The 13110-nt window shown below is 36.8% G+C and overlaps 1 protein-coding gene across 1 annotated transcript; it reads right to left on the bottom strand.

Annotated features, from left to right (window-relative positions):
- Positions 1–10296: 10296 nt before the first annotated feature.
- LOC106823647 (olfactory receptor 7D2) lies at positions 10297–12236 on the bottom strand. Its single transcript, XM_014829472.3, has one exon. It carries the CDS (start codon positions 12227–12229, stop codon positions 11288–11290), a length of 942 nt encoding a protein of 313 aa, XP_014684958.1. The 5' UTR covers positions 12230–12236; the 3' UTR covers positions 10297–11287.
- Between the last annotated feature and the right edge of the window lie 874 nt (positions 12237–13110).

Genomic DNA, 13110 nt, shown 5'->3' with positions numbered 1-13110 from the left:
CCCTAAACCAAAGACTTACCCTATCAGATATAAATATAATAACACATAGCACTGTCAATACAACATTAACAAAGACAATAACAGTGAATACCACACTCTTTATCATTATTAATGTGATATTATTAATATGTAATAATAATATTAATGTTATTTAAGATACACAGCAATCCCTGACATAAGGGTTATCATACCTATTTTAGAGATGAATAACAGAAGTAGAGAGAAGATGACCAACTGTCTGTGATCATATGTTGTAAATAGCAGAGTTGGAATTAGATCAGGTATCTGACTTCAAAATAGATGGAAAATTGTGGTATGGGAATTTGAAAATAAAAAAGTTGCCCTTATAAGTCAATGGGAAAGGAAGGACTAGTATAAATAGAGTTAGAACAAATTAGCTTTTCATATGGAAAGAATATATTTCTACACCCCACTGAACAAAAATAAATCGTAAGTGCAATAATTTAAAAAATGAAAAAATATATTTTAACTATTAGAAGGAACTGTTGAAAAATTTTTCTTGCAAAACATACGCAAAGCTTTTGACAAGGTGATGCAAAATCACAATCCACAAAGAGAAAGATTGGTAACTTTGAATGCATAAAAATGGTTGACAAAGTATACCATAAATAAATTTAAAAGATGAGTCACAGATGAAAGAAGACATTGAAACATAGATAGCAGACAAAGGATTAGTGTCCAGAACATAAAAAAAAAACCCTGATACTCCTAAAAATTGATAAGGAATTGTCAAAGACTCAATTGGAAATTGGGAAGGAGATATGAACATTCAGTTCTCAAATAGAAATACAAATGATCATTTGTATGATCAATGAAACAAGAAGACTGGATTAGAAGGAGTCACAACCAAATCATGATACTAAGAGCTTCAAGGTAAATAGTGAGGTAATTGTGAGTCAAAGAGGTCTTTATTTTTAGCTCTGACGTTGTAGTGATTTTTTTTTAAGAAAAAGGATATATAGTATAGACACATAGATTATACATACACACACTACCAATGTAACTTTCATGAGGACATAAGTAATAAAAATGACTGGAAGCAAATATCTTCTAATGCTAATATCAGTTATTTCTGAGAGGTGGGGATATTTATACTTTCTATTACTCTATATACTGTCCTGTATTTTAAAGAAAAATCTCAAAATAATAAAAGAACGTGTCACTTCCAGCATGGCAGAAAGATGAGGTGCTTTGAATTCCCATATCAATTTTAGAATCAGCTTATTACTTTCTACAAAAATCCACTGGGGAGTGACATCAGCATCATGGCAGAGTGAGCTGTTCCCCAGCCTCTCCCCACTAAGATATAACAAAAAGGACATTCATTAACCAACAGAGGACATTGACACAACACAATAGACGTCTGAGAGATCCACACAGCCATATGTCTGAAGGTGGAGGTGCTGGACCCCCTGGGAGGCAGTGGAAGGAAGAAAGTGGATCTCCTCTCCCTCCCCAGTGGCAGCAATCTAGGGCACAGGACCTCTCACAGTGGCACCTAACACTGAGAGGAGAAGTGGGAAAAGGCAGCCCTCCATGGGAATGCTTTCACTCTGAGTTGCCTCCCAGCCTTTGGGAATGCTGCACACCAAGGCAGCTAAGCAGCTGCAGGGACACCAGTACCAAAGCAAGCAGCCCATGCAGGTAGCCAGTGAGTGCACAATGGGAGCATGGGTGGGAAAGAAGGCACCTCCTCCCCATATCCCTCATGGCACATCAGCATGGCTAGGCAGTCAGGGCAGGGGATCCCTGCCAGAGTGCCTGCACCTACATGTGTGCAGCAATGGTGGCCAGACATAGAGACCCCTATTTCCACAGCTTCTACTAGACTGGCACAACTTCCAGGCATTGCAGTGGGCTCAGAAAACATAGCTCCTGTCACTCCAGTGGTGGCAGGTGGAATCTGGGACCAGATACTACCACCATGCAGTGGTGAAAGTCCACCTCATCAAACAGCATGTAAAAATATATTAACAGTCTAGACCAGAAGGAAATAACAAGTATCCACAAACCAAACCTGAAGTCACAAAAATTTACTATCTAAATAACAGAGAAATCAAGAAAGAAACTCAGTGAGTTACAAGAAAACTCAGAAATACAGTTCAATGGACTCAGAAATAAAATTAATGAGCAGAGGGAATTCTTCACAAAAGAGATTGAAACTATTTTTAAAAATCAGAAATTTTGGAAATTAAGAACAAAATGAATGAGATTTTAAAAATCTGGAATCCCTCAAAAACAGAACTGATATTAGGACAGAATTAGTAATTTAGAGGACAGAAATATACAAATGCTTTAGGTGGAGGAGAAGAGTGAGCGAAGACTAAACAGAAATGAAGAAGTTATCTGAGACTTATCTGACTCAGTTAGGAAATACAACATAAGAATTATAGGTATTCAAGAGGGAGAAGATGGGAAGAAAAGAGCAGGGAGCTTGTTCAAAGAAACAATACCTGGGGACTTCCCAAAACTTGGGAAGAAGCTGGAATTACATGTAAATGAAGCTAATAGAACTCCTGATTACATCAATGCAAAAAGACCTTCTCCAAGGCATGCAATTAGTAAAACTGGCAAAAGTCAATGACAAAGAAAAAATATTCAGAGCTGCAAGGCAGAAGAAAATAACGTACAAAGGAACCCCTATTAGGCTTTCAGCAGCCTTCTCAGCAGAAATTTTAAAAGCTAAGAGAGAATGGAACACTATATTCAAAATTATGAGTGACAAAAACAATCAGCCAAGAATACTCTGTCCAGTGAAACTATCCTTCAGATACAATGGAGAAATAAAAAGTTTCCCAGATAAACAAAAGCTGAGGGAGTTCATTGCCACAAGTCACCTTCTACAAGAAATGATCAAGAAGCCCCTCATACCTGAAAAAAAGACAGGGTTTACAAAGCCTTGACCAAGGAGATAAATAGATAGACAAAATCAGAAAATTGCAGCTCTCTATCAGAACAGGATAGCAAACAATTATAACATTAAAGATAAAGGGAAGGAAAGCATCAAAAACAACTATAATCACTTCATTTTAATCACAAACTCACACTCAAAACAGAATAAGTGGTGACAACAATAACTTAGACAGGGAAGGGGAAATGGATGGAAATTACTTAAACTAAGGAGTTAAGAGTCTATCATAAAATGGACTATATCATCTATAAGATCTTTCATATAAACCTCATGGTAGTCACTAAACAAAAAATCAGAACAGACACACAAATGATAAACAAAGAGAAAATGAGAAAACCATCATAGAGAATCACAAAACTGAATTAGCAGTCAGAAACATACAGAAAGAGAAACAAGAGAAACAGAACAACCAGATAACAAGTTATCCGATGGCAGTACTAAGCCCTCATCTATCAATATCACTCTAAATGTAAATGGATTGAATTCTCCAATCCAAAGACACAGAGTGGCTGGATGGATTAGAAAACAAGACCCAACAATATGCTGCCTTAAGGAAACACATCTGAGCTCTATAGACAAACACAGGCTCAGAGTGAAGAGATGGAAGATGATACTCCAAATTAATGGCAAACAAAATAAAGCAAGTGTTGCCATACTTATATCAGGCAAAGTAGACTTCAAGATAAAAAAGGCAATGAGAGACAGAGAGTGGAAGTATAAAATGATAAAAGGGACACTCCACCAGAAAGACATAATACTTATATACGCACCAAACACAGGAGCACCAAGTACATAAAGCAACTATTAGCAAACCCAGAAGGAGATATTAAAAACAACACAATAATAGTAAGGACGTTAACACCCCACTTACATCAATGGATAGATCATCCAAACAGAAAGTGAACAAGGAAATAGTGCAATTAAACAAAAAACTAGACTAGAGGGACTTAATAGATATATAGAGAGCATTCCATCCAAAAACCTCAGAATACACACTCTTCTCCAGTGCACATGGAACATTCTCAAAGATAGACCATATGTTGGGAAATAAGGCAAGTTTCAATAAATTTAAGAAGATTGAAATCATACCAAGCATCTTTTCTGAGAATAATGCTATGAAACTAGAAATCAACTACAAGAAAAAAGCTGGGAAAGTAACAAATATGTAGACTAAACAACATGCTACTGAACAACCAATGGATCAATGAAGAAATTAAAGGAAAAGTCAAAAAATAGCTGGAGACAAATGAAAACAAAAATACATCATACCAAATCATAGGGGATGCAACAACAGTGGTCCTAAGAGGGAAACTCATAGCAATACAGGCCCACCTTAATAAACAAGAAAAATCTCAAATAAATAATCTTAAACTACATCAAACAGAAATAGAAAATGAAGAACAAACAGAGCCCAAAGTTAGCAGAAGGAGGGCAATAATAAAAATTAGAGCAGAAATAAATGGAATTGAAATTAAAAAACAAAAACAGTAGAAAGACTCAATGAAACAAAGAGCTGTTTCTTTGAAAAGATAAATAAAATTGAGAAATCCTTAGCCAGACTCACTAAGAAAAAAAGAGAGAAGGCTCAAATAAATAAAATTAGAAAGAAAAGAGGAGAAATTACAACAGACTTCATAGAAACACAAAGGATTATAAGAGAATATTACGAAAAATTATACACCAACAAATAGGACAATCTAGAAGAAATCAATAAATTCTAAGACTGTTACAACCTCCCAAAACGGAATCAAGAAGAAATAGAGAATCTGAATAGACCAATCACAAGTAAACAGATTGAAACAGTAATCAAAAACTTCCCAAAAAACAAAGGTCCAGGACCAGATGGCTTCTCTGGAGAATTCTACCAAACATTCAAGGAAGATTTAATACCTATCCTTCTCAAAGTATTCCAAAAAATTAAAGAAGATGGAACACTTCCTAACTCATTCTACAAGGCCTTCATTACCCTGATTCCAAAGCCAGAAAAGGACAACACAAAGTAAGAAAAGTACAGGCCAATATCGCTGATGAACAGAGATGGAAAAATCTTCAACAAAATATTGACAAACCAAATACAGCAATACATTAAGAGGATCATACACCATGATCAAGTGGGATTTACTCCAGGAATGAAGGGATGGTTCAACATCCGCAAATCAATCAATGTGATACACCACATTAAAAAAATGGGGAACGAAAACCACGTGATCATCTTGATAGATACAGAGAAAGTATTTGACAAGATCCACATCCATATGATAAAAACTCTCAATAAGATGGGATTAAAAGGAAAATGCCTCAACATAATAAAGGTCATATATGATAAACCCACAGCCAACATCATACTTAACAGTGAAAACCTGAAAACCATTCCTCTGAGAACAGGAACAAGACAAGGGTGCCCATTCTTGCCACTTTATTTAACACAGTACTGGAGGTTTGGGCCAGAGCAATTAGGCAAGAAAAAAAATAAAATATATCCAAATTGGCAAGCAAGAGGTGAAGCTCTTGCTGTTTGCCAATGCCATGAGTCTACATATAGAAAACCCTAAAGAAGCCATGGGTAACTACTAGAAATAATTAACAACTACAGCACAGTTACAAAGGAACAAAATCAACTTACAAAAATCAGTTGCATTTCTATGCTCTAATAATGAACTAACAGAAAAAGAACTCAAGAATACAATCCCATTTACAATCACAACAAAATGAATGAAATACTTAGGAATAAATTTAACCAAGGTGAAAGACCTATACAATGAAAACTGTAAGGCATTATTGAAAGAAATCAGTGACAACATAAAGAAATGGAATCATATTCCAGGCACACAGATGGTAAGAATAAACATACTTAACATGTCCATGCTTCCCAAAGCAATCTAGAGATTCAATGCAATCCCAATCAGAATCCCAATGACATTCTTCACAGAAATAGAACAAAGAATCCTAAAACTCATTTGGGGCAGCAAAAGACCCTGAATAGCTAGAGTAATCCTGAGAAAAAAGAAGCACCTGGAGGCATCACAATCCCTAATTTCAAAATATACTGCAAAGCTATGGTAATCAAAACATCATGATACTGGCACAAAAACAGACAAACAGATCCATGGAACAGAATTATAGCCCAGAAATAAAAACACACATCTATGGGCAGCTAATATTTGACAAAGGAGCCAAGAGCATAAGATGGAGAAAGGAAAGTCTCTTCAATATATGATGCTGGGAAAACTGGATGGCCACATGTAAAAGAATGAAAGTAACCCATTATCTTAGGCCATACACAAAAATAAACTCAAAATGGATTAAAGACCTGAAGATAAGGCGTGAAACTATAAAACTCCTACAAGAAAATATAGGCAGTACACTCTTTCACATTGGTCTTAGCAGTACCTTTTTGAATACCATGTCTACTCAGGCAAGGGAAACAAAAGAAAAAATAAACAAATGGGACTACTTCAGACTAAAAATCTTCTTCAAAGCAAAGGAAATCAGGAACAAAATTTTAAAAACCCATCAATGGGGAGAAAATATTTGTGAATCCTGTATCTAACAAGGGGTTACTCACCAAAAGATATAAAGAATTCACACAACACAACAGCAAGAAGATGAACAATCCAATGAAAAAATGGGCAGAGGATGTGTGAACAGACATTTTCCCAAAGAAGATATACAGATGACCAACAGGCTCATGAAAAGATGTTCAAGATCACCAATCATTAGGGAAATACAAATCAAAACTATGAGATATCACCTTACATCTAATAGAATGGCTATAATTACCAAGACAAAAAATAAGTGTTGGATAAGTTGTGGAGAAAAAGGAACCCTCATACACTGGTGATGGAAATGCAAACTGGTGCAATCACTATGGAAAACAGTATGAGGATTTCTCAAAAAATTAAAAATAGAAATACCCACATGACCCAGCTATCCCACTACTGGATATTGATCCAAATAACTTGAAATCAACAACTCCAAGACTCTTATGCACCCCTGTGTTCATTGCAGCATTATTTACAATAGAAAACCCAAGTGCCCATCAAGCCGTAAATGGATGAAGAAGATGTGGTATATATCTACAATGGAATACTACTCAGCTGTAATAATGGACAAGCCCATCCTATTTTCAACAACATGGATGGACCTTGAGGGTATTATGTTAAGTGAAATAATCCAGACAGAGAAAGACAAACATCACATGATTTCACTCATATGTGGAAGATAGACAAACACATGGACAAAGAGAACAGAGTAATGGTTACCGGAGGGGAAAGAGGTTGGGGGTGGGCATAAGGGGTAGAGGGACAAATATATATGGTGACCTACAAATAATAATGTACAACTTAAATTTCACAGTGTTATAAACTGTTATGACCTCAGTAAAATAATAAAATAATAATGATGGTGATGATAATAATGAAAGGAAAAAACTACCCAGGAGCAATAATTTTCTACTATCTAGAAAATTAGTGGTTACTTTATAATATGCCAATTATATCAAAAGACCTGCAAAATATTGTACTCATGTTCTACTTGTGTCAAGGCATTTGGTAGAATTTTTTCTCATTTTGAATAATAAAATAAGGATGCAAATTTTTTTTTTAAATATACATGTAGAAAGAAAATACTCAAATGTTAATAATACCCACGTGTGTGGGTAATGGAAGCCATCATAATTAATTATTCTTTTTAAAGATTTTATTTTTCCTTTTTCTCCCCAAAGCCCCCAGGTACATAGTTGTATATTTTTAGTTGTGAGTCCTTATAGTTGTGGCATGTGGGACGCTGCCCCAGCATGACCTGATGAGCGGTGCCATGTCTGCGCCCAGGATTCGAACCAGAGAAACCCTGGGCTGCCGAAGCTGGAGTGCACGAACTTAACCACTCGGCCACGGGGCCGGCCCCCATAATTAATTTTTATTTTCTCTATATTTTCATGAAAGATCATTCTAAAATAAAATACCCGTTTTAAATTTTAAAAATTATCAAATAAAATTATAATACATTACCATTACAAGTAAATAAATAAAAAATGTTTTATTGATCAAACTTTTTTTAGATTAAATTTTTATAAAAAGGATGTAAAGTACTACAAAGCCAATTTAAGAAGAACCAACAGAAACAAAAAATAGAATTTGTTGAGTAAAAATAAACAAACAACTGATTTGATCAATAAAATGGAGGGCTAATTCCTGAGGAAAATACTCAAACTTCTGGCAAATCTTATCCAAAAAAATAATAAAGAACAATCAAACATATAAACTAAGATTAACAATAGAAATAGGGGAAATTTTAAAGATGATAAAGTGAAAATTAGGAAATATGCTATTGAAGATTTGAAAATCTCATGGAAATCAATAATGTACTAAAATCAACTTACTAATATGTAGAACAAATCTAAACAATAGGAGGAAATTAAATAACATTTAAAACATTTCTTCAAAACCATATGGTTTTGTCATGTTAGAATCAATCATACTTTTAAGAAACAAGTAAATACCTAGTCAATAAAAAATGGTGAAGTCTATTCTTTTAAAATAGCCACTAAAATAAAGTGGCAGCCAAAGAGGTGTGATTCCTGGATCTCTTCTCAAGAAAGAGCTTGCCATTTAGTTTCAAGGAATATGGTTAGATGGCAGCCTCCAGCTATTACCACTTTCAGGATCTGCCTGAGTTTTCAAGGCCACACTCTTCCTGGAGTAATAGGGCCTGGTCATTGCTGCCCAATGTGGGACTCTTCCAAAGGGCAACCCATGCTCCAGAACACCTCACTGATGGCCCAAAGTTTGTCAGATCTGCATAAGCATCTATTAGGAACTTCTCCCTTCTGACATTCTAAGGAGATAGTGTTCTGGTGTTCCTAGTATCTTGGGGCTTAACATAGGAATTTTGTCCAAGCTATAACCATTTGGGCTTCTTGAGGAGATAAAAGAAGTTTTATTATCCTTTTGGATAAAAATACCTAGCTTAAAAAATGGCTACAGATTTAATTCTCATATTATATGAAGAGCTATAAGGATTCAAAGGATTTGGGGGCTGATCTAGGAAAAGATATGACCATAAGGGATAGTTGCATATACCACCTTTACTGGGTGATGCCCTGACAGGTTCGCATTTGGGGGAAGTCCTTCAGAGCAGGAGTCTGTCCAAAGGCTATAGACAAGAACTCCTGAAGGAGAGGGCGTTTGGAGAGGGGCTTAAGTGTCTAGGTGATGTTGCTCCACAGCACAGGGGAATCACTGGATCAGAGAGCCCCAAAAGACAAAGTCGCAAGGCCCTATCTTATTGATAGGTAACAGCTGTCTGGTGAGGTCTTTTTAGGGTATGCAAAGCAAGTAGGTCCTAAATGACTAAAACTTTGCTAGTTTTGGCTATTTTAAAAATAACTGGATGTGTGAAAATTTGAGTTTGGTGCTGGTGGGCTTCTGCATTAAAGAGTCTCAACCTGCAGTGAAGAAATATACACCCTAAGGGCCAATACATAGAGGCCATCTTTGTTTAATTCATATAACAAGAACAAAACATTTCTAGTGGGGGTGGAAGCAAATGTTCTCTATCTTTATTTCATATACTTTTCTGTGTCTCGGGAGGTGAGAGATTTTTGCAAAAGCACTGAGAAATCCAGGAAAATTGTATTTCCCCATATTGGGGTAGACAAGCACCGTCCAATAGAACTATTTTGTGATAATGACAATGTTTCACATCTTAACCATCCAATATGGTAGCCACGAGGAACATGGGTTAGTGAGTGACTGAAATATGGTTAATATAGATGAGAAATTGAATTTTATTAATTTAATTTTAATTTATTTACATTTACATAGTTACGTGTAGCAAGTGGCTACCGTATTGGACAGTACTGGTAGACTATGAGACAGCTCCAGAGATGGTGAGCAGCTGATTAAGATCAGGGAATTCACATGAGCTTAGGATCAGCCTAGAAGTGATACATCACTTCCACTCATATTTTATGGGACAGATCAAAACATATTACCACCTTTAACTTCAAGGGAGAAGGGAAATGGAATTCTCTTGGATGTCCAATAGGAAAGGATAACCAGAAATATTATCAATTAGCAGTAAAATCCACGATAGAGGTGTACACAACATCAAAATCCATATGAAAATCTGTGCAGCCTGTTGGGTAAGAATATGAGCTCAGGGTCAGAGTTCTGGGTTTGAATCCTGGTTTTGCCACTTGGTCCCTCTGTAACTTTGGGGAATTTTTTTAACCCTTCGAGTTTCAATTTTCTCACCTCTAAAATGGGGATGGTAATAATTCTTAAGAAGATTACATGAGATATAGAAAGCAGCATAGGCTTTCCATATAATGAGCACTAAAATATCAACTATATTTTGATATGTGTTTTAGTCATACTTTATTCAGTAAAAAGGAAAAACACTGTTGGTGATACACCCACATAAGCAACACACTCCACAGTCAAACACATAGAAATAAATTAAGGGAACAATCAATGGTTTCAGCACTCTATGCCAACATTTGAGATAACAAAGCTATAGCAAATATTTCAAATCCAAGCTAAAATTCACCTGGGTGCGAGTAGGAAAGAAGACCAAGGACAGAATTTTTGGACAGCAGATAGGGTAGACAGGTCATCATAGAAATTACAGGGAGATTAGTTGTTTAAAATCACGTTGAATAAAAACAACAATGAACAAACACATAGAGACAGAGATTGGATTGGTGGTTACCAGAGGGGAAGGGGGAGGGAGGAGGGCAAAAGGGGTAACTAGGCACAAGTGTATGGTGATGGATTGTAATTAGTCTTTGGGTGGTGAGCATGATGTAATCTACACAGAAATAGAAATATAATGATGAGCATTTGAAATTTATATAATGTTGTAAACCAACGTTACCTCAATAAGAAAATAAAAATGTGTTAAAAACTAGCAGAGAGCAAAGCCATAATCCTTCAGGACTGGATGAAAGAACAAGACAATTTGGGACATTCAAGAGTAAGAACTTCAGGGGTTGGCCCCATAGCCGAGTGGTTAAGTTTGCACTCTGCTTTGGAGGCCCAGAGTTTTGCTGGTTTGGATCCTGGGCACGGACATGGCACTGCTCATCAAGTCATGCTGAGGTGGCGTCCCACATGGCACAACCAGAAGGACCTACAACTAGAATATACAACTATGTACTGAGGGGCTCTGGGAAGAAACAGAAGGAAAAAAAAAAAACAAAAGAAGATGGCAACAGATATTAGCCCAGGAGGCAATCTTAAAAAAAAAAAAGAATTAAAACAAATTTTTTTTAATTTTTTAAAAAAGAACTTCAGAACAAAAAGTTTCTGCCATTGGTACCCACAAAACTTCTTAGGCCGGAGGCCACTGGATCTACCACAGACAAGAGGCTGATCTGCTGAGGAGCCTTCCCAGGGCCCCCTTCACATCCTTGTTCCTCAGGCTGTAGATGAAGGGGTTCAGCATGGGGGTGACCACGGTGTACATCACTGAGGCCACTGAGATTTTCTGGGAAGAGTGAGTCACTGCAGAAGTGAAGTAGACAGCAACGCCTGTCCCATAAAATAAAGAAACAACTGAGAGGTGGGACCCACAGGTGGAAAATGCTTTTTGCTTTCCCCCAGATGAGGACATCTTCCTTATGGATGAAGCAATTTGTGAGTAGGAGAAAAGGATCCCAATGAGGGGAAAAACACCCAGCACACCAGTCATAAAATATATCAAAGTGCTGTTCAGGAAGGTATCAGAGCAGGCCAACTTGAGAATGTGTGTCAGCTCACAGAAGAAATGTGGAATTTCAAGATCTTTACAGAAGGTCAGATGCATTATCAGCAAGATATGAAGGAGAGATGTCATAACACCAATGAACCAGGTAATAAAAACCAGCATACCACAGAGGCGGGGGTTCATAACAACTGTGTAGTGTAGGGGGTGACAGATGGCCACGAACCGGTCATAGGCCATCACAGTAAGGAGTAGAGTGTCCAGGATAGGAAAAAACATGGAAAAATATACCTGAGTGAGGCAGTCCATGTAGGAGATGGCTTTGTTCTCTGTATGGATGTTCACCAGTATCCTGGGGACTATGGTGGTACTGAAACAGATGTCAACCAAGGACAGATTGGTAAGGAAGAAGTACATGGGTGTGTGGAGGTGAGAGTCAGAGCTGATGGCCAGGATGATGAGCAGGTTCCCAAGCACAGTGACCAGGTACATGGACAGGAAGAGTCCAAATATGAAAGGCTGCAGTTCTGGTTCCTCAGAGAATCCAAGGAGGATGAACTCTGAAATTCCTGTTTGGTTTTCTGCTTCCATATAGCTGATGTATCTATGAAGGAAGAGATAAGAGCAACATAAATTAGCAGTAAACTGGCATTCTCCACATAATAGAAATGTTGAGCATGCTTTTCCCTCAAGTTATTTATGAAGTCAGTCATTTTGTCTAAGAGTTGGGTCTCCTTTCACTCCTAAGTGGAATCCTATAAAATAGAGTTTCATCTCAACCACTGATCAAAGTATGACAACAACAAAACCAAAATGGAATCCCTCGAAATGGGGTCTAGAATTCCTGATAGCCTATGTTACACATCCGTTTAATAAGAATCTTGTCAGATGGTCAGGGAGCTTCAAAATGTACCTCCTGGTACATCATCATGTACCTCCTGGTAGGAGGCACTGGAAAGGACACAACGTTGCATCTGTAGGATTCCTGCCAAAGATGGAGGACTTCAGTCTAAGACTAGGGAGCATCAGAAAAATCCAAATTTAGGGACATTGTACACAATATCTCACCTGTGCCCTTCAAAAATGTCAATGTCATCAAATACAAAGAAAGTCTAGGAACTGTTCCGGATTAAAGGAGGCTAAAGAGATGTGTATGTAATGCATGATCTTGGATTTTCTTTTGCTATAGATGACATTATTGGGATAATTGTCAAAATAGGAATGAATTCTGTAAACTTGAGAACAGTTTTATATCACTGTTAGTTTTCTGATTTTGATCATTGTTCTGTAGTTATTAGAGGAATATGTCCTTGTTTTTAGAGAATATTGAAGATTTAGAGGTAAAGAGGAACCATATCTGCAGTGCAACGTACTGTACTCTCAAATGGTTCTGAAAACACACACACACACACAAAGAAAAGGAAGAGAGAAAAAAGTGGATAAAGAGAAAAGTAAAGATGGTAAACATTAAT

The sequence above is a fragment of the Equus asinus genome, chromosome 20 (genome assembly GCF_041296235.1).
Source record: "Equus asinus isolate D_3611 breed Donkey chromosome 20, EquAss-T2T_v2, whole genome shotgun sequence".
NCBI lineage: Eukaryota > Metazoa > Chordata > Mammalia > Perissodactyla > Equidae > Equus > Equus asinus.
The sequence above is the reverse complement of the archived record's forward strand: the minus strand, read 5'-3'. Positions and strand labels throughout refer to the sequence as shown.